We start from the raw sequence: 27,498 nt of genomic DNA, 5'->3' as shown, positions 1-27,498 counted from the left end.
CTGCATATATACAAAAGAATATTTAAAATTTTCTATAAAATTTATAAAATTCATTGTATTGATATCTTCGCATAAGATATCAATTTTGAAATATGTGCTATTGATGAGATTAAGGATAAAAATGTTATTATAGTTTGTTATTATAGTATAGGGGGGCTTGAAGGGGTTATAGGGGTTTAAATGAAGTATATTAATTGAAGTATATATGCTTTATACTTATTCCCTCGTTATTAGTTTATAATAATGTGCGCTATATGAAGGTAATGCTTTAAACGGCATACCACATACCGATATTTTTTATCTATTTTAGGCTGGTCATATTTATAGCAACTTCTTTAAACTTAATCTTTCTCCTTGCCCCCCATCGTGCAGTTTAAATTGTCCAAGTGTTCATAATTCATTTCTAATAATGGGTCGTAGTAATAGTATTTTATTGGCTGTGACAAAAATTATTATTCGACGTTACAAATAAGGATATAAACAAGTGGTTATTGTAAACAGTTTGTGTGTAAATAAATCAATTGTTTCCCGCATTATCAAAAAATTGACATTGATAGCAGAAATGGCAGGTAGGAAAAATCCGGGACGTATTAGGAAGACAACAAAAAAAGCTGAATTCTATTGAGAACTACATTATACAGATGTCAAAAAAAAATCCTTTTTTATCGTCGGCGCAAATTAAAGCTAACCTGGAAGAAATGGGTATTGCTTTGAGAAGTTCAAGGAGTATAAGGAGATTAGTGGATAATGGTCAATTTGAAAAAACCGCTTCTAATAAAGAAAAATGTGATGGCCCGATTACATTTTGCTCAAGACCAGGTTCAGTGGACCGCAGATCAATGGAAACGGGTGGTTTTTAGCCACAAATTTAAGTTTCATTTATTTCGAAGCGATGGGCCTTCTAATGTTCGACTTCCTGTAGGGTCAAGGCTGAACAAAAAAATCATTACTCCTACTGTAAAACATAGTGGAGTGTGTAAAACATATGGTGGTTCCATAATGGTATGGGGATATTTTTCAGCTTGTAGAGTGGGGCCTCTCCATAGGATTAGGATAGACGGTCATATGGAGAGGTTTATGTAACGTAACATATTAAATGACAAATTGGTCCTATATCTCGATGAAGTAATGCCTTTAAGAAATATTTCAACAAGGTAACGACCGAAAACATAAATCCAAACTTATCACTGAATGGTTAAGGGATAATAAAATCAATGTTTTGCTGTGGCATTCGAAGTGGCCAGATTTAAATCTCATCGAAAATCTCTGGGATTATGTGGAGGCATAAAAACCTTCTTTATCCTCAACAAACTTTTTTGAGGCCGTCAAAATGCCTGGGAAAATATAGATAATAGATATGGCCTATATTTAAAAACTAATTGACTGTTTGCCACGAAGGTGTGCAGAAGTGGCACTAAACGAAGTATTAGTTTTAAATTACTTAGGATTTATTTTGTTTAAAAAAAATTGAAAACGTTTAAGTTGCTATATTTTTGCCCAGCCAATTATTTGAATTAAATGTTTTTTCTTTATGAACTTAATAATTTTCTTTTCTCTTGCTATACTCTATTTCCTTTTTGGTGAGAGCACAGTGCCTCATTATTTATGCAGAAGTAGCATAAATATAGGGTGAGTCTTCCATTTTTCTACATGTAACAAAATGATAAACCAGGCTGTTTTTACCAATTTTAAGTGGACAAGTCCTGTATGGTCTCAAATACAATAGGTCGTAAAATTCGGAACAATGGTTTCGAGTTCATTTTTATGACAAACGGGTTGCCAGTGTCGTCCCGACTATGGATATTGATTTTAATTTTAAATTAAATAAAAAATTAAATCTGTTATGAAAAATTTATAAATAATGTTGGATTTTATCTATTATCTATTAGATAAAGATTTTTGGAAAAAGTATGGTTGGTAGGTATAACCTATATTTATTAAATTACCAAGAAACATTTCTTAAAAGCGGAAAAGCCTAATTAAAAAACTATGGCAAATAAAATGAAATATAAAAATTTGATTAATACCGCAATTTGATTGTTTTTTAAATGTTTAAAAAATTGTTGTAAAATTTCATTTTTTTAATACCAACCAATAAAAAATGCAACTCTCCAAACATATCTTGTCATTTATAAGAAAGGTACATAAATATAAGGATCTTTTAATTTATTAACCATATTTACATATATTACAATAAAAATATTTACGAAATATACAAAAAAAATCAATTTATAAATCACACATTTTATTACTCTCATCGCTTTCATCCGAATCAGATATTCTCACTGTTATAACTAATGGTTCGACAGTTTCTTCTAGAAGATTATCGAGGGTCCACATCTTTTCTTCTTCTTTTATAGCATGATTCACAGCATTGCTCCAGTTTTCTTGGGTAACGTTATCTACTGCTGCTTTCAGAAGTTCTCTCACATCTTTCAATTTAAAGGTTTTTATTATTTCTAGCCACAAATCCTTTTACTTGAGCCCAAATTAACTCTATAGGATTTAATTTACAATGGTAAGGTGGCAAACGAAGTACGGTTATATTGTGTTGTTTTGCCATTTTGTCAACAACATGTCTTTTATTTTTGTTTATATATTTATTTTCTGTAACTATTGTCAGAAGCTCTGCTTTTACCGCGTCATCTCCAAAAGGTATTTCTTTTTCCAGTTTTTTATTTCCCCTTTTCGCCAGCTGGAAGGATGATGGTAATTTTTCTATTAATCTTGAATGGTAGCTGGCATTGTCCATAACAATAATTGAATTTTCGGGAATTGACTTGATTATTTCGGAAAAATAATCTTCAAAAACATCAGCGTTCATTTCTTCGTGGTAATCCTTAGTTGACTTCGATTCGAATTCAAACAGACCGCCATTTAAAAATCCTTTATAGCTCCAAATATGTGTAATTATTAATCTCCCTTACCAGAAGGAGACTTCAAGCCAGTCGATAAACCTTCTAAAAAAGCCTGACGGGAGCTTCCAACATTTTTATCCTGCCAGCACTTGCTCACGGTGTGTCCTTCGTTAAGCCAAGTTTCATCCAAATAATAAATGTTTCTTCCTTCCTTTCGATACTCTTTAATTTGCCTTAAATACTTTCTTCTCCAACAGACTATTTCTTCTTTATCTATTAAAATAGATTTTCTATTTTGCTTTTGCCAAGAAGAATGTAATTCGTGTAAAATTTTCCATAATTTTTTTCTTCCCATTTCTGGTACATTTTCGTCTTCTTTTATAAGTGTCAAAATTTTGTCGATAGTTGGGATTTCATTCTTAAAATAAAATGAATGTACTGTCCTCCTGATGATATGCTTTGCTGTCTCATCAACTGCTATCGGCTTCCTACCGACAGTTTTCTTTACACTCTTCTTAGGGAAGTTCTCACCGTTTTCACTTTTTCTGTCACTAAGAAGTCTGTAAATTGTTGCTTTACTTATGCCTGTCATATTGGCACATGTAGAAACTAGATTTCTAACAGTACTTAGGGGCATTTGATGCACAAGTGCATTGTATATACAAATTGGCCTATTTCTTACACTATTAAATAAACCCAACAAATGAAAACATTCAGGTCTTAATGTACTTGAAAAGTGGGACGCCAATGGTTTACGACCGTTTTATGGCTATCGACCCTTTCGTGTGCTCCTACGGATTAAGAAATGGACTATAAACAACTTAAAAACCCTTTTTAAAATGTTCAATAAATAATATAATATTACAGTGTAAATCTGATTAAAATGTTTGTTGCCAAATTACTTAATATGTTAATATTTTTGTAATAAACGCTAAATGGTTTCATAATAAGAATAAATTACTAAAAAACATATTTAGGTATTTTCGGGTTCTTTGAAATTCTGTCTGACTTAAAAATAAAGACTTTATTTTTATTATAATTTTTATTATTTATGTTTGACTTGGTAGTTATTTTTTAATTTGTCAAATCTCTAATGAATACGCTTTGTTTGTTGGCCCGACGCCCATGCCTATTTTCCACAGTCTGTCTAATTGTAAGTAAAATCCCTTATAATTAGACAGATTGCGCAATGTAGCTACCTCGACCTCAAAAATCAATAGTAAAAAGGTTGCATTACTTCGTCAATGTATACTGGCCCCTGTATTTGACACACATTAAACTTTTCAAAATTAAAACAGTATTTAAACTTTCAAAAATAAAATAAACCTAACAGTTGGTTTCCCTTCTATAGGTACCCCAATGCGTCGAGGTCCCCGCCCAGGTAATGGCCAACCCCCACCCGGCTCACAGCCACCGGGTGGCCCTCCGTTAACCCCATCCCAACAAATCCTGCCTCCCAATCCCGCTCCTCCCACTTTACCACCTAACTTACCCTCTCAACCACCACCGAGCGCAATCGGAGAAGATCCTCCCATGCCCATACTAAAACCGGAAAAAGTGATCGAGATCCCGTTGCAACACGTGCAGATCCCGCCGTCTCAGGAGCATCTCCTCGTGAACCCTTCGGTGTCTTCCCCGGTGGTGGCGGATAGAAAAGTGCCGCCGAGTCCGTATTGTGACTTTTGTTTAGGCGATTCGACGCAGAATAAGAAAACCGGCGGGGTGGAAGAGTTGGTGTCTTGTCACGACTGCGGAAGGTCAGGTAAGACCGGTTCTGATAGTTCTTCGGATGTTTCGGGGGGCGGTGGAGTGTACGGGGGTGAGCTGGCAGTTAGACAGGCCACGCCTCCCAGGGGCGAGGATAAACCGAAACGTGGTAGAAAAAAAAAGATTCTTGGGTCATAAAGATGTAAAATAAACAGGCTAGTAAAACCACACAATTAAACTAATAAGTGGCAATCATGTTTTGCTACTATAAGACAGTTGGTTCAAACTATAGGAAAATATCATTTTTGAGTATAATCAACTGACATTTTAGAGGCAAGTGGAAATCTCTAAAATATTGGATCTGATCAAGAGATCTGATGCAATTTTCTGAAGGAAAATCCAATTTAAAGTTCTTATAAGTAGTGCAATAATTCTGTATATAAATGGGTAAATTGAATAGTTATTGGAAATCTGCCTTTTTTAAATAAAACTTCTTTATTCATATTAATAAAATCTTACTTATGAAAACGTACATGTAGTCAAATCCATCGTTGTACATCTTCTTAAAAAAGGACAAAAAAACATATCGCCGACATAATACTACAATTAGGTAATTCCAAAATCAGAAATGTATTTAATCGAGTTAGTAAGTTAGTAGCTAGATTTAGGTTAATATCAAGTGTTATACCTACATCGAGTATCTTTCAATTATTCTATGAATTTAATTAAAATTTTGCAACAGTTATGTACTGAAAAAACATACTTACTGACCAAATTGCACATAAAACAAAATGACAATAAAAAAATTTATTAAGAAGTAGGTACTTCAGTCATCAAGAGAACTGTTTTTTGAGAACTGTAGTTTTCATCAGAACTATCACGCACATTTTTCTCTACCATCATGCACATTCAACTGGCTGATTTGCAGGAAGCTTCTTCACATGCTTCTTGGTTTTCTTAGACTTCCTCTTCTACCAAATCGGTTGAGTCAGTCAGAATTGCAGTCTTGCGTTTCCGACCTTTTTTTTGTGACCCGCTTTTGGAATCGATTAAATCGGAAGGGAGTACTGATCAGGTTCGATCTTGAGGCATTTGATACATTGGTCTCCGTTGACATCGTTGTCAGTGTTCACTCAATGCTCTTATCAGTGACATGAGCGGGCGAAAAATTAATTGCTCCAAAAATGTGTGGATGCACAGGGCAAAGATTCCTGCCGCTCTACATCAAGTTACATTGTAAGGATACCTTAAAATAATAATAAGACTGAAATTGAAGAATTTTAACGAGTTTTTTTTTGCAAACTATGAGTCTCAATTTTCCATCACAACTTTATTTAACTTTGATGACAAAAGGGTCAGATTTATTAAAATGCAACGAACGCATTTTTTGCCAGTTTACTAACTGACCATTTTCATGTACTTTTCAAATGGAAACAGTTTGTTCAAGAAACTTATAAGATAAACTATCTTTAGAATTTAAGCTGTAGATAACATAAGGTTTTTCGCCTTGCACTTGCTATATTTTTTGCAGTCATTTGGACAACCCTTCCAACTGTCCAAATTTTAAACTGTTTACTGATAGCAGCAAGCATAGAGTCTCCATTTCAGTAAGGCCAACAATTAAACATTTCTTTTTTGTTCTGGTATCATACATATAGTTGCCATAAATTTATTTTTTCTGCCTATCATAGCTATCGCTAAAACACTCTTGTCAGTGGATGATGGTAAAGTTGTTAGGTACTTATTAAAAATACAACTAGCGATTTCACAACTGCCCCTTTTTCCTTGAAACTCGAAGACCATAGAGTAATCTCCTTGTTTTAGTAACAAAATAACAGACAACACGTAAATTATAAATTGCGAATCTTCTTTTATCAAACAGTGTGTTGTCAGATGGGACAAGCAAAATTTCATCAGCATCATCCTTGTTCCAATCCATCAATCAATGTCTCACTTATGGTCGGTGTTTGATGACGTTTGAATATGAGTGTTATAAGCTTCTGCCAAAGATGTTTTGCGATCTGCAGAATCTGCATGAAAAGACATACATATTCTGCATTGATGCTTTCTTAGGCGATGAAATCTTAAATTATAGTGCTCGTTAGAATATGTCTTTCATCGCACCATTTTGCATACAACGAATCGTTATATTTAAAGAACATAAGTACGTCCCTTCGTGCCAGTACTTCTCTTCGTTTGCAGTAATGTGATAGAACTGAAGGGAAGCTTTCAATCTGTTATTTTATATTTTGAATCACAACCTGGGCTGTTAAATTTTTGAATGTGTTTTCCTCTTTTATTAATACTTGTATTTTCAGTAGTTATTTTTTTACAAGCTATATCAACAACTCCTTTCTTCATTCCCAATGTATTAATGAACAGGCTTAAAAACTTTAACGTTTACAACATTTACTGCGAGAAAAAAAAATTGTTTGAATCGTGCCTTTTGTCTTTATTTTCGTTTGTTCCTTCCTTGTATTCCTTGGAAGAAAATTCTGCTGTCGCAAGTATTGCTAACTTCTGGTTTCGATTAAGTATTATAAGCCTGTCATCATAGGAACATTTCAGGTCCTCTTCAAGGACAACTTCTGGAATATATTTAGAGTGCTCTGAGGGAAAGTAGCGATTTTGGAAATCTTTAATATTCCCCATAATTTGCGATATTACTTTCTAAAAGAAAGAAAAGATACTAGAAAAAATCGTTTACTATTCATATGACTAGCAGTTCTGATAGTCATAACCTCACTTTTGAAGATCTATATTCGAATAAATTAAGTGTGCTTACCTTTCTCATTTTAAAAACATAAATCTCATTAAAAATTTCACTTTACACAAAAGTTGTGTAAAGTGAAATACAAAGACCATAAGTAGGTAACTTAGGTTACCATCTTGTTGAAATAAAAGAAAACTTGATCATGGTATATCTATTATTTATAATACTTTTGAAGAAATCAAGGTTACCAATTTAAGTACACTTTTGCCAGCTAAGTAAGAGTGCAGAAAATATAAACAGATGGCAAAGTTCTAAAAACATCAAAAAGTTGAGTTATCTAGTTGTAGTACTAAGGTAGTGTTATACGAGAATGATTAAAACTTACAATTATAATTAACCAAATTAAAATTGTCTTAACCAAAAAACAATTTGGTGTAAAACTTACAAGACTTATTTGTAATATCTATTTAACTTACTCAAATTTCAGTCAAGCTAAAAATTAATACTAAAAATGCATATTCGTATACTACTTGTCACAAATTTTTAATTTCACAGTTTTTTTTTTCTTTAAATAGTTGTGGTTTTACTACCGCAGTGCTTGTTGTACTTTTTATAATTCTGAACTGGTCTTGTTGGAATTTTTTATCTCTAGTCATTTATGGTTTTCTAGTCCTGTTCTATGAGATTATTAAACGTTTTAAAACTTTATACGGAATAAATTTTAGAATTATCAAAAACTGCAACAAGCGCGTATCCGAAGTAGTGTAATATTTCTGGAAATATTCCCTGAGACATTGGAAGTAAATGGAAATATTGGAAATATAACAGGAACACATAATGCCTATACAGGATAAACAGTTATTCTAAGCAATAAAAATAAGGTAAAATTGATACCAAAAATCTTATTTTTGACAACCAAGGCAGCAGAAGCTATTTCTCTTTAATATAGTGATTTTGCAACTATACTTCCTCAAACATTTCAATAGTATCGGAACTAAAAATTGAATTATGGCTCTTTTTTATTTTATTCAGCATGTTTTCATTATTGGCTTAAAAAATGTTTCTCTGTTATCAATAAAATCCGAATTTCTTTTTGTCCTTTGGTGTGGACAATGCATTTTAATGTTCAACGCTTTTTAATGTTAATTAGGTTGGACATTTGATCTCAACATATTTTATCTGATATCCATTGCTTAAACATTTACCAGTAAATTATGTTCCTTCTTGGCTACATACGCGTGATTTTCGAAATTCACGGAGAGATGGGGTTCTGTTTTAACTAAAGATCCTAATGAAACTCTAGTTTAGATGCAGTCAATTAGTAATTTAATATAACGTTTGAATTCCCTAATAATTCATCTAATACTGTCTGAACTGTCTTTACCATACAATAAAACAGCAATCATAATTATTCGTTAATATATTCATAAAAACGATACCTGTTTAGTACAAAATAGGCCTAGAATTAAGTGTCAATTCTAACTTTGTCAAACTTACTGCTTATATAGAATTACAAAAAATAATAAACATATGCATCGTAGCCCAACAAAAAGTCGCCTATTTTTTTAAAACGCTCGGACAAGTCAATCTCATTCTCCTAAGATATTGCATTACGCTTTTGATTTTTAAGTGGAAACTCCCTTTTTTGTAAAATTTTTAGATTCTTTATGATTAGGTTTTTAGCAACTTTTCTTTACTAACGTGTATACCTTCAATTGCTGTGAAGATATATGCTGTGTTAAGCTAATTCGACTCATCTAAAGCAAAAAATAATAACCACAGATACCACCCAAAGACTCTGTCTTTGAATTCGAATGGTTAGTAAAGTTACCTACGTAATCATGATAAATATTCAATAATGATTTGTTTAATTCAAGAGAGGGTAGAAATAAAAATGGGAGCATTGCAAGAGCTACTGCCCGGTTAATTAAGTTAATGCATTTAGTTAATATTACTGATAAGTATGTGCCTAAGTTGATACGAAAATTTAAAGAAACTGAATAGCAGTTTAATTACGCAGGACTGGCTATTTCTTCAGGGTTTATACGCTCAACAATACAAATAATTTTGAAAGATAATACATTTACTCCTTACCAGATAAAACTTGTCAACGAGCTTCATGAAGACGATTTTGATAGAATTGGAGTGTTGCAAACTAATGTGCCAACGTAAAATCAAAATCTTTTACTTCTTTGTTTCTCGGATGGGTGTACGTTTTATTTACGTGGTGCTGTAAATAGACAGAACTGTCGATATTGGAGTTACTCTAATCCACATTTGGTTCGAGAGGTACACTCGCAATATCCTGAAAAAATAAATGTGTGAGACGGCATTTTTTGAAATCGTATTGTAAAACTTTTCTTTATTCCTGAAAAATGTGAAAAAATACAATAGAGCCATAACTTACCAAAATAATAGAAAATCATGTTAATTATTATGAAAATGACGTTCATTTCCAAGAAGGTAAGGCAACACCGCACTGTATTTCTCCAGTACGATTTTTATACATCCATTTTCCGAATCAGTGGATCGCGAGACAAGGTCCCATCGAGTGACCACTGAGATCTCCGGGGTTAACTACCGCGCAAAAGTATAAGCGATTTCGCATTATTTTTGGCTCCGCTAGGTTTAACCTTTGGCGCAATACATACAATACTCATCTTTATTTCGTCGAACATACTGAACATGCCTGCATCCAAAAATCTCAAACTTTGATTCATCGATCCATAACACAGATTTCCATTGATCTATTGACCAATATTTTGGAGCGAACAATAATATCCGCTTGTTTTGTAGTCGTAGATGTCGGTTTTTCACAGCAACGCGACCAAAATGTCCGTTCGTGTTCCCTGTAGTTTCAACTCCACACTTGAAACACTAAAAATCTTTGAAATTTCATGACTTTTCTCTAAATTACTATTTGTGAACGTTTTTCGAGTAAAATTTTCATTTTTCGAGCCATTTTCAGAGATCACAATCGGTTTTACGCGTTTAAACAATGACGGAAATCAACTTGATAGTTGTGCTGCACACAGAACAAAGCAGAGGGCGCAAAGAACCGTTTTTTTTACACAAACCCTAATGATCCAAAATTACTGTTTAAAACACTAGCGGCCTTATTTACAGCGCATCATAAAATGATGGGGGATACAATACAAAATTTTTAAAAACTCAAAAAATCAATTTTTTTGTGGATGTAAGTTCTTTAGATTACTTTCTTTGGGAATGGATTATAGCTGAATGTATACAAATAACTAAGACATGCTTAAAAATTTGAGGAACACAATTTTTATTATTGCATGGAAAATAATTTTTAGTTTAACTTCGCTGTAAACTCAGTTGTTTTTAATATTCGGAGAGTTGCTTAAGTTAATAAGTAGTAGAATAGTATAATTAGTATGAAAAAAATTAAAGTAATCTTTTTACTATGGGAACTATATTGACTATTATTTTTAGGATATAATCCGTTATTTTCACATTTCTAAAATTCTATAAAGCGGTTGAATATAAGTATAATAGGTATAGTAGCATTATTATGCAAAATTTAGTAAACTTCATGGAGAATCTAAAATTTAAAAAAAAATGGGGTTTCTATTTAAAAACCTAGAATATAATGCAATATTTTATCTATGGAGCAACCTGTATTGTACGACTTTAGATGAAAAGACATCCACCTAGAAATTAAAATTGACGTGTCCGAGCATATTTTCCAAAACAACTAGTGGTGCGACCTTTTCGGTGGGTCACCCTGTTAATATTTATTAATAAATAGCAGTTTTGAGTCGTTCATTATTTAAATATTTTTTATATTTGAGACACGCCCAAACCTTTCCAATGTTTCCATTTCCATTAGATAGAAGTACATTTACAACAATAACGTATAACTGACCAACAATATACGTAATTGGGGCTTGTCTTAGCTCAAAAGGATTTAATTCCCATACACGATTCAAAATTCATATTCAAAACTATGCTGCCAAATTTGATGTTGTACAAAATTCTCTTTTGCATCGTATATAAATATTGTTTACGAGTGATCCGTATTGTTGATTTATATATTGTATGAGCAAAATTAAATGTGAAAGTGATCACACAAATAATTGGTAGTTCCTCCTAGAGTTAGATTAACTATTTTTAAAATAGTTCTTTTTTAATATTAATTAAGTAGGTAAAAGCAAGAGAGCCAGTAATAGTTATTACAATTTTTGTAGGCATAATTAATTAGTAACAATTAATTATCTTTGGAATTAGCTACATACATTGAGGTGCTTTTTCTACAACAACCAATTAGACTCATTTGTTGACATTATAGTCAACCTAGCATTGGACCAGTAATTTAAAGCCATTTCAGTTTTTCAAAAACCATCAACAAACCATCTTCTTCCAAAATCTGTTTTGGCTCTTTCTGGTGTTAAGACCCGATCAATGTGTGTAGCTACTTTTCAACGATGTAAAACGGGGTCGAACTGTATTGGGATAGTCAAAGAGGCTAAAAGGACAATGAAATTACTTCCGTAGCTCTAAACGTTTCGGTATTGCAATATTGTCCTCATGTAGTCATCGCCCTGTATGCGGTTCGAATAATGCCACTAAGCAGCTTGTTATATGCATGTGGAAAAGTTATACATAATTATTTTATTCTAGAACCTGATTATTCATGTACACTATGTCCCATTTTGGCTGTAATTGGTTATATCCCCCTTACTATTAAAGATTTTTATGGTTTATACTAACCTTTGCTGGTCAAAGAAGTGCTGCAATTATCACCAAAATGGTGCACAATGTATTACTTTCCACCTGCCTATTATTTTGCTACATTTTTCCAAACCAATGTGGATAAATTTATGTTAATTTTAGATTAATTATTTATATACTCATTTCGTTTATATATAACCATTGTGCTTCATAAATACGTAATTAACCATTGTCATTTTTCAAGTACTGAAAAGGCAGATGCCTCTTTTAGATTGCAAACAATTAACTCAAAAGTCTTCCAAATTAAAAAAAAATGCGCCAGTCAGTTAGCAATTAGGTTTGGCACCTCAAATAACCGTATGTATTTAATAACAAAGTTAAGTTAGAATGTTAATGTACTCTTTCCTAACAAATGGCATGAAATTGGGTGTTGTAAGAACAGTTATTTTCCAAGAGTCCTTTAATTTGTTTTTATACCTCGAATCAAAAAAAAAGACGTGCAATAAATTTTTCTAACACCGACGTGTCGTTTTTCTTGGTGCCGAAGTCACGTGGTGCACTTCAAAGTATGTCAATTTTTCTGGGAGTATGGTTCGAATATTGCTCAATGGTTGAAATGTTTTGCGTAATTATGGAAAAATTTACATATCTTGGAAAGTACCTGTTCTTCGGCACCCAAACTTTCCTTTTTTACCCATATCCCATCTTGTAGCTGTAGTATAGAAATGATATCAGAAGAACGGAAATTGTCCAACAATCTATGGAAGATTGAATAACTTTCATATCTTGAGGAGAGCATACTATATAAAAGGTTTCAAAAGATTATGAGAAGATATAAAAATCTTATTAGACTTCGTAATATAAGAGGGAAAAGTTTAGAAATCAAACTTGCTTTTTAACTGTACATAGTAATTTATAAAAAACCATTTCGTTCTTTAAAGAAAGAAGAAGAACAGAGAGAACCAACAGTTATAGTGCCCCTCCATAAGAACAGAGATAAAAGTACTGGTTCTCATGCTGCTAGATAAAATTACTCCCTATGTCGAACACCAACTGGCAGATTATCAGTGTGGATTGAGACAAAACTGCTCAATTATAGAGCAAATATTCACCATTCGACAACTGATGGAGAAATGTTGGGAATACAGTAAAACTTTACACCACCTATTTATTGATTTGCAACAAGCATATGATGAGCATTTTAAATATAGCTATGGCAGAACTAAAAATATCTAGAAAGTAAATATATCCTATAGTTATGTCAGGATTGCGGATTTTGATTTGCGGACGATACAGACATAATAAGTAGAAAAGACAACCATGGACATAAAAGATTTCTGTGAACTAGAAAATGCTGCAAAAAAAGTCAAAATGTAACCATAGATAGGTTTCGAGCGAGTGAGGCAATTTACATATTTAGGAGCCGCACTAACAGGAGATAATCACAGAGGAAATTAACATGAGAATACAAAGTGGGAATCGCTGTTACTTTGCACTAGAGAAATTAATAAAGTCCAAAATAGTTCCTCGACGAAGAACAAAAATAAGAATCTACCACACTATATCAGACCCATTATGATATATCCATGCGAAATGTGGACCATGACAAAACAAAATGAAAACCTACCAAGGAATAGCAGAAAGAAAAATCCGTCGGAGTATATAACGGCCAGTGAAGGACCAAAACTGAGAACAGTACCGCATCAGGAACAACAGAGAATTGGAAAGCATATCGTCAAAACCGTTAAAGCTAAAAGACTAAGATGGACCGAAGAATTTAAAAGACAAAATGAATCCAAGCACCACTTGGAAGACCCAAGTTGCGCTGAAGAGAAACCCTGTAGACAGTCTTAAGAACACTAAATATCGCCAATGCCGAACAGCTTATGATGGACAGAAACCAATGGCCGTAAATCGTAGTCAGCTAAGGGATCCACCCGGAGTTATAGAAGCTAAAGAGAGAGAGAAAACCAATATTTGTTTTTGCAGTGTTTTGGTGCATGAATATAGTAACCATCACGAGGTTCAAATATATAAAAAATGTAACAAATGAACAAATGGAAATTGCACACAGGCACTATAATACCAGTAAAACGAATAGAAAAAATGAACCAAACAACGCCTTACGAAAGATCCTTGGCCTATAGTCTTAATGTCGCCACAGCAGTGCGGGGATTTCCAAAAAGTCGGTCTAGAAAACCTAACTGGCACGATTGCTTTGTTATATTATTAGGGTCGATGCAACGATTTAAGTTTTGTTGATTTGGCCTTGAAATTTCGTCTCATAGAATGATATTATGCCTCTAGGGCCTGACATCAACTTCGAACTAAAGACATTTTTGAATTATAGAGGCAAGTATGTATGTGGCCATTATAACAAAATGTAAACGAGTCACGTAAAAATTCGAGATATGTAAAATTTCGACTTATGGAGGTTACACTGTACTTAGTGTAACCCTTTCAGGTATTGTGCAAATATAAAAAATTTTATTAATATTAAATGATTATTATTATACATATAATAAAAAAAACTATTTCATTTTTCGTTAGGCCACCCGACATGCCTACAGTTCACCGATAACATGAAGGTTTCAGTCAAGAAGTACAGATGGCAATGCATCGAGTGTAAATGTTGTTCCGTATGTGGTACTTCTGATAATGACGTAAGTATCACTATTATGCACTAAAACTCGGTTATAACATCTTAGAGGGAGGGGCATAAAACTAAGTACGTTAAGCGCCCCTCACACTTTTAGATTTTATAAATTAAAAAAGCACATATATGTTATACATTACATTATATAATAATATAAAATATATAATAATATATTAATAATAAACTTATGACAATAAAGCGGCTACGAGCGGGGCCCGCGTAGTAGAACTGAAGTCGAGTCGCCTCTCGGATATGAGTTACGCTTGGATCCGCCAAATTGCTCAATCTTCATAAAAGATTTTGCCAGGTTGCTAACACACACGATCAGTATTTTCTATCAGTCACCAGTTTGCTGATTTGCTCCAATCCTCTGCTGCTTGAAGCAGTTAAAGCGAGTTCGTTCACGTCATTTATCTGTTAGTTATTTTTCTGTGGATTATAAAAAGAAAGCTTGCGCTGCTATTATAATTTTACATTTAACAAGTGCTAAACGTAATAAGCAAAAGAGACGCTGGATTAAGCAATGGATTAGTCAATGTGAAAAATATACCCATCTGAATTTATTAAATTTTATTAAAGACACAGACCCCGAGTATCACAAAAATTATTTCCGAATGACAAGACGTGTAGTCTACAACGAACTTTTGGACTTGGTTAAGCCTTATATTATGAAACAACGAACAAACATGAGGGATCCTATATCAGCAAATGAAAGATTAGCAGTAACTTTGCGTTTTCTGGCAACTGGAAGATCATTTGAGGATTTAAAATATTCTGCTGTAATTTCTCCTACTACTATAAATGAAATTGTCATGGAGACTTGCAGTATCTGAGGCTGGTATTTCCTTTATCTGGTATTTCCACGTCAGATAAAAATTGAAGTGCATGAAACGTCCACGCACTTGGTTCATATACATCGTCTGTTGCACTTCCAGTCCATTTAGAATCCTTCATTTTTTTTAACTCTCGCCTAAAATTGCTTTTTAGCGTATTAATTTATTTTTTTTACATTGTTAATGATCGCATTCGGTTTGTACTGCACAAAAATTTATAAGCAGAGCTTCATATCCTCTTCTTTTCTTATCTCTTTCACAATATTCAGATATACTTGAATTCCACAATTCGGGCATAGACCTTTATAGGTCTATAAATTGCTTTAAAATAATTTTTTTTTCCTATTTCTTCTGCTTCACACAAATCAGGTGAAGCTGTCGAGCTCAGAGCGGTCATTTCCTGAGTTTCTTCCATTGTGCACAGTACTCTGCCTCTGTCTCTGCACGGTGCACGATGCAATTCAGACTGACGACTGTTGGAATGATTGACAGTCTCGCCCTCACACGGTCAGTATTTTCATCAATCTTTTAGCTCCGCCCCCAATAACTGACGTGTTTTTCAGGATCCCGAAAATCACATCAGTCATTCATTCACGACTGACAGTCTATCAGTATTTGCCCTCACACGATCAGTATTACTGACAATGTCGTGTGAGGGGCGCTTTATATCAAAAGTTCGTTAAAACGAAACATGTTTTTAATATTTCATTTTAATTTATTGCTTAGAAAGAAATTAGATTAGCAACAAAACGATGTTAACAAGAAATATAAAACAAAAATGAAAATCATCAGACAGTTCTTGCAATAGTCTTCTACGTATATCTTTGTCACATCCTTTTTAGTTTGTTGCAAGAGACTTACGATTTAGAGATTTTTGTCTTACTTAGGAGTAAGGTTTAATATGTATTTTTTGCTTTTCTCTTCCAGACTTCTCATTATCTATTTCTTCTTGGTTTGAAGCGATGATTAATGTGTCATCGGCCTGTTTCAGGTACTGATTTTCTGACCTCCAAGTCATATTTGATTTTGACTTTGCATACTTTATCCCCAAATCACATACATTTTTCGATTAGCTGTCTGGCGTGGCTCTCTTGTCGCTTTCCCAGGCACAATTCCGCTTATTCTTCTGATATTTGAGGCAATCTTACTTGCTTATAATGCCAGCATTCTGTAGTTGTAATCTAGCGGAGTTCCTTTTTTTAATATAGATAAAAATGGACGTATTTCAGTCCTTGGGCCACTCTCTCTCCAGTTTTCCAAATTTTTATGCAGATTAGATGTATAACATTTACTCCAACCCTTCGTTTTTAAAAGCTCTGCTTTGATTTGATATGCGTTAAACTTACCAATAACTAAAAGTTTACGTTTTTCAGTCCCAATCATGTTTGCACACATAAGGACAGGTATTTTTTGCTTAGAAAATTTATCTCGTTGTGTGGTCTGGAGTAGTTTTATAAAAAAAAATCATCAAACATTTTCCAGAAGAAGTGGAACTAAAAATGATTTAACCATTGCCGTTTCCAAACATATACTGGCAGCTTCTCCGTGGAGTATGAGAGAAATTATAATTTGCCCTTTCTTAAATTTAGGCATTTGAAAGAAAGAAAATCCATGGTATTGTTGCTTCTTTGGTACCGAAACTATTAGTGGATTAATGCTTCATAAATATTTTTTGGACAGATCCTTTTTCTCAGCTTCAAAACTCTGCGTGATTGTAATTTTTTTTTTGTTTTTCATTAGAGTTGCACATATAGATTTACAGATGTCAACTCACTCCCTTATTCTAGCTCCTGGATTATAGAAATTTTTTATCCGTTGACTCAATGATTAATGTAACATTGACTAATGTGGTACTCTCGGAAGACAGCCTAATAGAAGTAACTTGAGTGGATGCCATCCTAATTTAACGGACTTTATTTTAACTACAAATTGTTTTTTCTTTCGACAGAAACTGAAATGAACATAACACATATATAATCTTAGAATAGTATATAACAATTCTCCTTTACTCACCAAACCCAATGATAAATAAAAATGTAATTTAGTATTTTTTATCGGACGTACGTAATAAATTAGTTCCTTATAAAAAAATCTATTGAATACTTCATAATAATTGCGAGAACTTATTCAATAGGTTATAACCGTGGGTACGCACTAAAGCGCACGTAAGCATTTACGTTAAAAGTGAGTATTTTGTTTTTTACCTTCAGGATCAACTGCTGTTCTGTGATGATTGCGATCGTGGTTACCATATGTACTGTCTGTCCCCGCCGTTGGAAAATCCGCCGGAAGGTTCATGGTCCTGTAGGTTATGCATCGAACAGTTCCATCAAAAATAAATAAATTTTTTTAATTGTACGTTTCTCGGCCTTTTGTAATTTTAGTTTAGTATAGACAATAATAATTCTTAATCCAGTGACGTTTGTCTTCATACACGCTTCGAGCCATACCTCACTTCTGTATTATTAATCTTTTTATTGTATTAAATTATGCACTGAAATGATCTATTTTTCGATAATGTTGGTTTTGTTAATTTTTTAGTTACTTTTAAGACTTAATTAGGATAGTAAGGATATTTAGATGTTAGACGAAATTGTATAGCCATATTAGTTATGTGTGTAAAAATTCTAGTATCTATAAGCCGTATTAGTTATATAGATAAAATTTTTTTCCTAATTGTATTCTTGAAATTTTAATAATAGCTTCCGATTCCGCAATTTTATATTCTATTTTATTGTATAGCTTTTTTAATACTTTTATCTTTTATTTTTTTTTTAACTATTGGTTTGGTTTTTAATAAAAACAAGATTTTGCATACTTTTGAAACCTTTTTAATTATAGGGTCTAAACCTTAGTATCTTGTGTCTTTGCAGGTTACAAGTTCGACAACAAATTAACAAGTTACGTCACTATCCTGAATTGACCCGTGTACCAAAAAATCAAATAATAGGTGGTGAATTAACTTAACTAGTTATGAACTAGAGTTGAAAATGTGTGAAATAAAATATTTTGGGATTTATCTTCTAGCTGAGAGCGCGAGAAAAGACACGATGAAATTGTCGGTTGTCGACTACTCGGTCGAAAAAGGGATTTTAACACGGTTTCGTTTCCAGTTATTTTTTAAGTTAGAAAAAAGTAAAAATAGGCAAGAAAACACTTGTAATAGATAAATTAAATATATAGCGTTAAGAAAAATATATAAAGTCACTGAAAATTGCAAAACTTGAGTGTTTACCTGCTATTTTCCAAGTTACTTTTCAATAGCGAAAAACAAGTAGAAATTACATTAAAAAAATCGAATTGTGTATTGTTCTGCTTTTCGCGCCAATTTTGCGTTCGGGCAAAGGGAAGGTGGGAAGATGATGACCATTATTAAATAAGTAGGGACATCTAGTGGTTGTTTACTTATTTTAAGAAAAACCTGTGAAAATGGTCGGCAACCGGTTATAGTCCCGTAACAGGCAAACCTACGCATAAAAAAATAAATCTTGTAAAAACTAAGGCTACGGTTATCCATATCGTATATCCTTATACGGCAAGCGATTTCGCGCAAAATCCAGCGAATTCGCCCAAATTATTAAACTCGCATAAGCAAATGCAGGTGGTTAGAGTATAAGCGACTTAGTCGCGCGAATCGCTGATTGTCGCTAGATGTTCAAACGGGTTTGTTTTTTTCGCGCGAACTATTTGCAGTTGCGCGATTTTTTGAGCTCTGACCTGTTCTTGGTCATTTTGTTGGAAAACAAAATATTATGGATGTAATGAAAATCTTATTCTCTTAGTGTTTGATAGAAGGTTATTATGGGACCAAAGGAGCAAGGGATACCACAATCGTGAAAAATTAAGAAAATTATAGGAAGAGGTAACAGTAGATTTAAATGTTAACAGTAAGTAAATTTTGTATTTTTATTAATGGAACATATACATATACTATGAATTAATATACTGCTGTGGTATTGCACCGATTTTACTATTTAAATGTATCTCGTACCTCGTATGCTTTATTGGCAGATCTATTGTTTACACGTGATGTGAAATTGTGCTTACTCTGTGAATTTGATAGCTCGAGTTGCAATACATTGGACTGGTTGACACCTTCTTTGTCTATAACAATATTATTGATTACCTTATCAGAATGACATTCTATAGGTTTGTTAAGCGGCCTCCACTTTACTGCTATTAATCCAAATGAACACTACGTTTCTTCGACTCCGTGATAGTCTGTAATTAAATATTACTTCTTCGCGTGAAAGATTGCGTTTAGAATATGTGTTTCGTCATCACATGCTTGTAGTAATTATAATTATTAACTTTAATTTTCTCTTAATCAATAGTTAGTGATACTTTATCTTTAATTTAATTTTTTACTTGTATTTAATATTTATGCATTCAAAAATACGCGTTTTGTTAATAACTTATTTAACTTTACATAATTTGCCTTACATCTTTTCCTTTTCCCACCTTTTGTATATTCCTGAACTATACATATTTTTCCTTATATTGAATACGAATGCGAAAAGAGTGGGAGAAAAGGAGAATGTTGTGCTAAGCTGTGAATTGAGTAGCAGCAATTCTGGCTTTGACCGAAAACCGATTTGATCGATATTTTTCGGTACGTGACCTACCACACCCATCCCCAAAATATCCAGGGTAAGTTACTTTATTTACTAAGTTACTCTCTCTTTACGTTTACGAATCTGCAGGTGAGAGGTTTAGATTACCGATTAAATTCGAATATTGAGTCAGTGAAACCTATGACTTAAGGGTTTTACTTAATTCCCTCGGGATATACATATTTCGAAGGAGTTGGCCCAATATGGTTTCATTAAATAAGATTTTAGAGGGTATGCATCATTACCTAGTAAATCGTGTGGAAGGGCTATTTCGGAATTAGGACGTTTTTTGTCTTCTGGAAGAAAATGTCCTTATTCTAGTTGCTCATATAATAGGAACACTGCGATTATCATATTGCTATGTTTGTTACCAATCCCACGGTTTAAAATTAAAATGAGATTTGCTGCACCTCGAGTATTACTTACCTTAATATTACTGTAAGTTTTTCGGATGGATAAATACATTCCCTGAAGTTGCACTGTTTTCTTACTTCTTCCTCTATTGCGTTCAATATATAAGAATACGTGTCATTACTCATTCGTTAATATTCAAAGAACTTTATTGGTTGCAATTTGGACTCTTCGAAAATCTGGTGGTATTCGCTTAAATAATGATTTGCGTATATTTCGTTGACCCAGAACCGCCTATTTCTTTTGTTAAATGTAATTAATTTCAATAGTGAATTCTCAGTTAGATAAAATTCTTGTTCGATATAAAACTTTAAATTAATGTCGTTCATGACCTGTGCTTTAAGAATTATAACTTATGAAATTGATTTAAATCGCGCGAATTTTAGAAATACCAAGAAACCGCTCATTTTTCGCGTGAATTCATTGGATTTCGCGCGAAGGCAGTTTTCGCTTGCACTGTAACCGTAGCCTTATGGTGAATTAACTCGGTTGGCGATTATATATATATATAGCAACCAAAACTGCTTGAAATATAAATGCATCGAGGGTTGCCTACAAGCGACAATGTTTTTATGTCACTTAACGTCAAAATCAAAAATGGGTTTATGACATCGAAGGAGCAATTTTGATCAAGAAAATTTACCGAAAGAAGTGGGAAAAACACGAAGAAAAAGGAAAATGGGAGGTAGTCCGAGCAAGACTAGAAAACTAACGGTAGAGAACAATGACCCAAATAATGTTATACAATTATCCGAAGATGTAGTGGACAGGATTCGAGGAGTAACTCAAAGTAAGGAGGGCCTAACCTCAATTGTCGTTTTTTGCTTATATTTGTGCTGTTTCTTTAGACAAAAACCTCCTTTTATGATAATATTTACGGTTTAGAGTAACTACTAATATTTGCCCTTTCCTACATACCTTGAGATGTGTTGTTTTAATAAAACTACCTGTTCTATATTATGGATTACATAATGTGTATTTGAAAAAAAAAAGTAGAAATTCTCATGAAACTGTTTATTTTTAGCGGTAAGAAATGAAGAAGCTTTACACACACCAGTCTCTCCAGTTGTATCACCTATACAACCACCCGCAGGATTACCAGTCTACATGTATGAACCTTCATTAACTAGTCTTCAACTTCGACAGGTATATATTTTCTATTTATTAATTTAGTTATTGACAAGTTGAGATCAGAGACTCCTATCTTACATTAAATATTTTATTCATACTTAATTTTAGCTAATAATCCTAGTCTAACATGTATTTTTTATGCACTAATTGGAGGAAATATATTTTGATAACAGATTTTCAAGGAAAATGACTTGAGGAAACCTATACATAACAGATGAAATACCTTTTATGTACAGGGTTGTTCGTCATTTTTAGACAGAGCTTAGCTTGGTTATTATAATGGACTGAAGAAAAGCTTTAAATATAAAAAATGTAGAAAAACCTTTTCTTCTAATATACAATATGTTATTACTTGGTTTATCTTTTTTGAAATATTTACATTGTTTAGAGAGAGAAGATCTTAATTCCTGTAAAATGTTATTTTTTTTTTGAAAATTCACAAATGTATGTGGCAGCCATTATCTTGCAATACAGTTTCTGTAATCTGTCTAATTTCAACAGAGCATTGGAAATAAACTTAGGATGTTTTTCACTTAAGTAGTTTATACTTCTTTGGATTCTGTGCCTTAAATCCTCCAAATTTTTACTTCTTTTTTTATTATAAACTTCATTTGTTAGATACCCCCCTAAAAAACTGTCAAACAGAGTCAGATTAGGGCTATTTGGTTGCCAGTTAATGGAACCACAATTTCCAATCCACTCATTAAAAGATTATTTAAAAAAATTCTTATTGGCATAAACTAATATGTGGTGCACTATCTTGACACTATATAATTGTTATGGATATTTATGCTATCTACCTACCTACCTACCTACCTACCTCGATATAGTTATAGCAGTTAATACATTTATATGTTATGATTAGGCCTAAGATTAATATTAATAAAAATATTAGTTTAGCTGTATTTTCGGTACTATTAGTTCAATTATTTATGTTTAGTCTGGGAATGTAAGGCTAAAAAAAAAAGGAGTTTATTGCCAACAGGTTGGTTATCCAATTACAGGAAAGAATTAAAAAAAAGAAACAATAAAGATATGTTATACTACAGCACATGCAAAGCAGAAAATAAAATTACAAAATATGTATAAAAATGCTTAACATTCTATGTACTTAAATAGAGTATCTATATACATACTAGAAGGACTCTGCATGACCTCATGTTCAACATTCATGTAAATTATTATTAATATTTACGAGAATTTTCATATTAATTATAATATATTAGAAGATATATTTAACATTGATAGTCTTAAAGCAAGGAGGACTTGATTAGATTTACTTACATTTTATAAGATATTACATGGTATTTTTAATTGCCCTGATATATTCAAAACTATAGCATTCCATGTCAATAACAATAATAGATGTCAGAATCCTGCTATGTTTCGTTTGCCTTTCCACCATGCTAATTACAGATTCTTTTCTCCAATCACTAGAATGATTTTTCCTAAAACACTGTCCTAAACGTATTCCCTTCATAGAGAAAACAGATCTACAATCCTCCCTGCAACCCAGCCTACCCAAAATTATGATTGCCCTTCTCTGTGGTGAAAACAAACCTTTTTGTTTGTGGGGCATGACCCCACGCTAGAATAGCATATGTGGCTAAGGGATGGAAGGTGCCAAAATAGGCTGTTCTTAAGCCAGATTCAGATAAACATCCAGCTAGGCGACAAAGGGCATATATAGATGTTTTTAGCCTTCCGCCAACAATATTAATGTGGGAATGCCAGTGAAGTAGAGGATCCAATCCAATGAAACTCCCAGAAACTTAACAGAAAAATCCTTTGATATGTCAGCTGGTCTCAGAGTAAAAATAACTTTGTTGGTCTTGTCTGCGTTGAGATGCAATCGGTTCATGTTAAACCATTCCTGAATTCCCCCCTGCAATACTCTCAATTTTCTCTCTACGGTCTCAAGAGTATCTTCGGCAGATGCCACTGTTGTGTCATCACCAAAAATGGTGAATTTACCAGATGGTTCAGTTAATGGTAGGTCATTTATATAGATCAAAAAGAGGATAGGCCCCAAAACAGATCCTTGGGGAACACCTATGGTTATCCCACTTTTTGCTGATGACACCCCATTAACACTTACCATCTGATCTCTATTGGCCAGATAGGAAGCGAGAAGTTTAACACTGTTGGGACTGAGTCCATATTTAGAAAGTTTTTCCAGCAATATGTTATGGGGAACACAATTGAATGCCTTGCTCAGATCGCAGAACAAGACACTGCCATATTGCAAGCTATTAAAAGCATTTAACAAGTAATCAACTAAGTCTAAAATGGCCATAGTGGTACTTTTACCCTTCCTGAAACCAAACTGGCTGGATGTAAAAAGATTGATACCCTCAAAAAATTTTACAAGTTGAGCAGCAATACATTTTTCAAAGATTTTTGAGATTATGGGCAGCAAGGAGATAGGATGGTAGCTCTGGGGCCTATCAGGATCACCCTTTTTAAAAATAGGTATTACCTTGGCTGATCCGAGCACACCTGGAAAAGTGTTCTCCTTATATGAGAGCTATGATAATGTTTTTAACAGACTTAATTAATTTGACATTTAGCCCATAGATGTCTTGACTAGTCTTATTTTTTAAGCCATCAATAATCTCTCTTACTTTGAATGATACAGGAGAGAAAGAGAACACATTCTCCGGCATACCCAGAACAGAGAGACTTTGGATTGGGTCAACCTGCGACAGTGGAATGTCTCTAATACAGGCAATACGTGAAAAGAAATTATTGAAATTGTCAGCCGTTAAAGTACTTTCATGAGATTTTTTCGTTTTTGACGTACCTACACTACCATTAACAACTTGCCATACCTTGATTGTTATATTCTTTGCCGCTTATTGTTATTGCTATGTATTTTATTACCTTTTTTTTGTAAATTGAATGCTTTGCCATTGTAATAAATAAATAAAAAATACAAACTTTGTATTTTTTATTAATTGCGATACCCCTTATATATTTTATATTTTAGAACATTTCTTGGAAATTTAAGGAATACTCTACAACTATTATTTTTAATGTTTTTTCCCACCTCATATAATAACCGAGCTAGGCTCTGCTTAAATATAAGGAACAACCCTGTACAGAAATAATGAGAAATTATATTTTGCAAGAAAAATGCTCTGTAAACATAACCAATATACTGACCTGTTGTATAATAAAACCTGTTAACTGGGAAATATGTTTTTCTTTTTATGTAATAAAAAATTCCTAGTTTTGCCAAAAAAAAACTCATATTATCAAATATCTCTATGGCTTATATGTATATAACAGGACTTAGACTTTATAGGTAGTGTAACCCAAAAGCCTTTTTTAATTTTTCAATTAATTAATTTAAAATGCAACAGCATTTTATATTATGATTATTATTACTGATTACTTTTCAGGCAAATGTTGCGGAACTAAAGAAGAATGATGATTATTGGCAAAATAGAATCAAATCCATGGAGGAGTCCCATAAAACTATAAATGAAGTGTTGGATAAAGAGTACAAGAAAGCCGTGAGTAGATATGCATACAGTTTTTTAATATAAACAAATCATGTGTTGAAATTGCAGCTAGAAGAATTTAAAACAGGAAAACCAGCCCAAAATCTTAAGGAAATCCCATGTTTAGAATCGAAGAAAGCAGTAATGAAATGTTACAGGTAAATTCACCATATTTTTATTAGAATTTTATGATAAAAAAAGTTTTTAATAGGGAAAATTGTGATCAACCTATGAAATGTGCAAAGATAGTTCAAGCTTTTCAAGAATGTGTCGACTACAAGAGGACATGTCTTCTGGCAAGCAGAGTATCAGCCAATAAAGGATAATTAATAAAAAAGATATGTAAAAGTGATAGAAAGCTTATACTGTAATATATTATATTTTCATTTAGTGGTGCCCAATAATTAATAAAAAATTTTTGTTTGTTTATGCTTGTTTAGCTTTCAACAGCAGAGAGTTCCTGTCTGGCACTTTCCGAATATTTTATGTCAATTCAAGTCACTAAAAGCTTTATTATCTAAGATTTTTACATCTTGTTGACAATATGATGCAATAAATGCGTAGAATGTATAATATAAGTGAAATATTCGTGTTATTTTAAATAGGGTCAAATATTGGCTTCCCTAATTAATTTAAAAAAAAACATAGAATAATGTAAAGAGCACCAAAATCTCCAATCGACAAAGTAATTTTAATTATTTCTGGTTTGTCCGTTTAGGAGTAACATCTAAAAATCTTTACCAAAATTTGTCTTTTTTAATTACCTCGTATTCACAGGTATGCCAGTCAAAATTTTTTATCTTGACTGGTGATAAGCATGAAATTTGTCATGATAGGTTCACTGCATTAAAATTCTACATAAAAAAACTCATAGCTGAGTTACACTACTGAAGAAACAGTACTAATGGTTAAATTGTTTTAACCATAGTTACTGAGAAATTTCAGGTTTGTTTGCAGGTCTTTTTTCCAAATAGGCCGATACCAGGAAAATCAACAGTTAATAGAACTGTTAAAAAATTTGAGCAAATGGCCACTGTAGTAAATAATTGCGCAAATAATGAACGAAACAATCATCGAAGGCAAGAAAACGAAGAAAATTATTGCATGACTTGCAGTATGTTTTATATGTGAAAGAAAATGAAGGAAAAAATATGTACAGAGTGGCCATTTTATTAGGCGCCTTCTCAGAATCTACAGGATGTGCAAAAAACATTTCTTACAGAAGTGTTTTCGTATTAAGTGAATTTTGAAATCATTTGAGTTTTTTAAAAAGTGGTGCACCGACTTTAGCACCAAAATTTTAAACAGAACTTATTATACTTTTTTATATTTTTAGGTTCCTTGGAAGAAATAAAGGTAACTTTCATAAGAACTAACTATCCCAATTTTGTGTAGTTTAGACAGAAATTAAGGTTTTATATTTTTTTTTAGCAAATTTCTGCCCTCTGCATACAGTGTTTTGTAATACTGGTAATTAAAATTTTTTAATAAAATTGCTACCACGATTTACGAAGACTACCTCCTATTTATCGACGGTGATTGGGTGGGTAAATTTATACAGGGTGTTCAGTTTTTTTAAATGGAGTATCTTGTATTTTGAATAGTATTTTTTAAAAGATCAAATAAAGCTATTTATCTATATATATTTTATTGGAGTGATGTATGTATGTATGTAAAAAAAATATTACACACATTTTAAGTTAATTATTGTATTTTAGTTTTATACTCTTCTGTGTGATAGCTATGGTAAGACGAGATACAGTACTCTAATGGATTCAAGTGCTTGGAATTAAGTAATAGATTCTTTCAGGCAATTAAGTTGTACTCTCTTATTCTCTGTCTATCTCTTTTTTAAATGATTAAATGTACTCAACTGCCTGGAATAAACAAAAAGATTCTTCCAGGCAAATAAATTAAGTTGAACTCTCTTTCTCTCTATGAGATGGTTAAATGTACTTAAGACTATAAAAAAAAAATAAAAATTCTTCCAGGCAGTTGAGTTAGAGTTTCTTACTCTTTCTCTCTCTTTCTCTTGGAGAATGAAATGCTAACCATCACCTTGAAACGTTCTTTTGCTGAAGGTCCAAAAAAACTGAAAAATTATTACCATCATCTTTGATGGCTTGTAAAAAGTTTTCTAGTTGTACCATCAACTTAAGGTATATTTTTTAATAAAAAGTGAAGTTTTCTTAGCCGTTTTGTGAAAATTTGCCTACATTCTAACAATTTTTGACGATGTTATGAACGTTCTTGTACTGAAGGTCCAAAAAAACTGAAAAATTATTACCACCATCTTTCACCTGTTGTAAAAAGTTCTTTAGTTGTACCATCAACTTAAAATATATTTTTTAATAAAAAGCGAAGTTTTATTAACG

The 27,498-nt window shown here is 32.7% G+C and overlaps 2 protein-coding genes across 4 annotated transcripts in view; both read left to right on the top strand.

The window, feature by feature from the left end:
- LOC126739641 (zinc finger protein ubi-d4 B-like) overlaps nt 1-18,279 on the top strand; it is a 38,821-nt gene extending 20,542 nt beyond the window's left edge. For all 3 annotated transcript variants that reach the window (XM_050445412.1, XM_050445411.1, XM_050445410.1), the window contains exons 6-8: nt 4,210-4,620; nt 14,524-14,636; nt 17,673-18,279. In XM_050445412.1, coding sequence (XP_050301369.1) covers nt 4,210-4,620; nt 14,524-14,636; nt 17,673-17,801 — 653 coding nt within the window. In that variant the 3' untranslated portion in view covers nt 17,802-18,279. The remainder of the gene's footprint in view (nt 1-4,209; nt 4,621-14,523; nt 14,637-17,672) is intronic.
- A 2,789-nt stretch (nt 18,280-21,068) lies between these two features.
- LOC126739647 (uncharacterized) lies at nt 21,069-25,550 on the top strand. The gene is made up of 5 exons (XM_050445421.1): nt 21,069-21,276; nt 21,511-21,632; nt 25,022-25,135; nt 25,193-25,281; nt 25,335-25,550. The coding sequence occupies exons 1-5, from the start codon at nt 21,165-21,167 to the stop codon at nt 25,447-25,449; spliced, it is 552 nt and encodes a 183-aa protein (XP_050301378.1). The 5' UTR covers nt 21,069-21,164; the 3' UTR covers nt 25,450-25,550.
- The last annotated feature ends 1,948 nt before the right edge of the window (nt 25,551-27,498 follow it).

Source organism: Anthonomus grandis, chromosome 8, assembly GCF_022605725.1.
Source record: "Anthonomus grandis grandis chromosome 8, icAntGran1.3, whole genome shotgun sequence".
Classification (NCBI taxonomy): Eukaryota; Metazoa; Arthropoda; class Insecta; order Coleoptera; family Curculionidae; genus Anthonomus; species Anthonomus grandis.
This window is presented reverse-complemented; position numbering and strand designations above follow the sequence as displayed.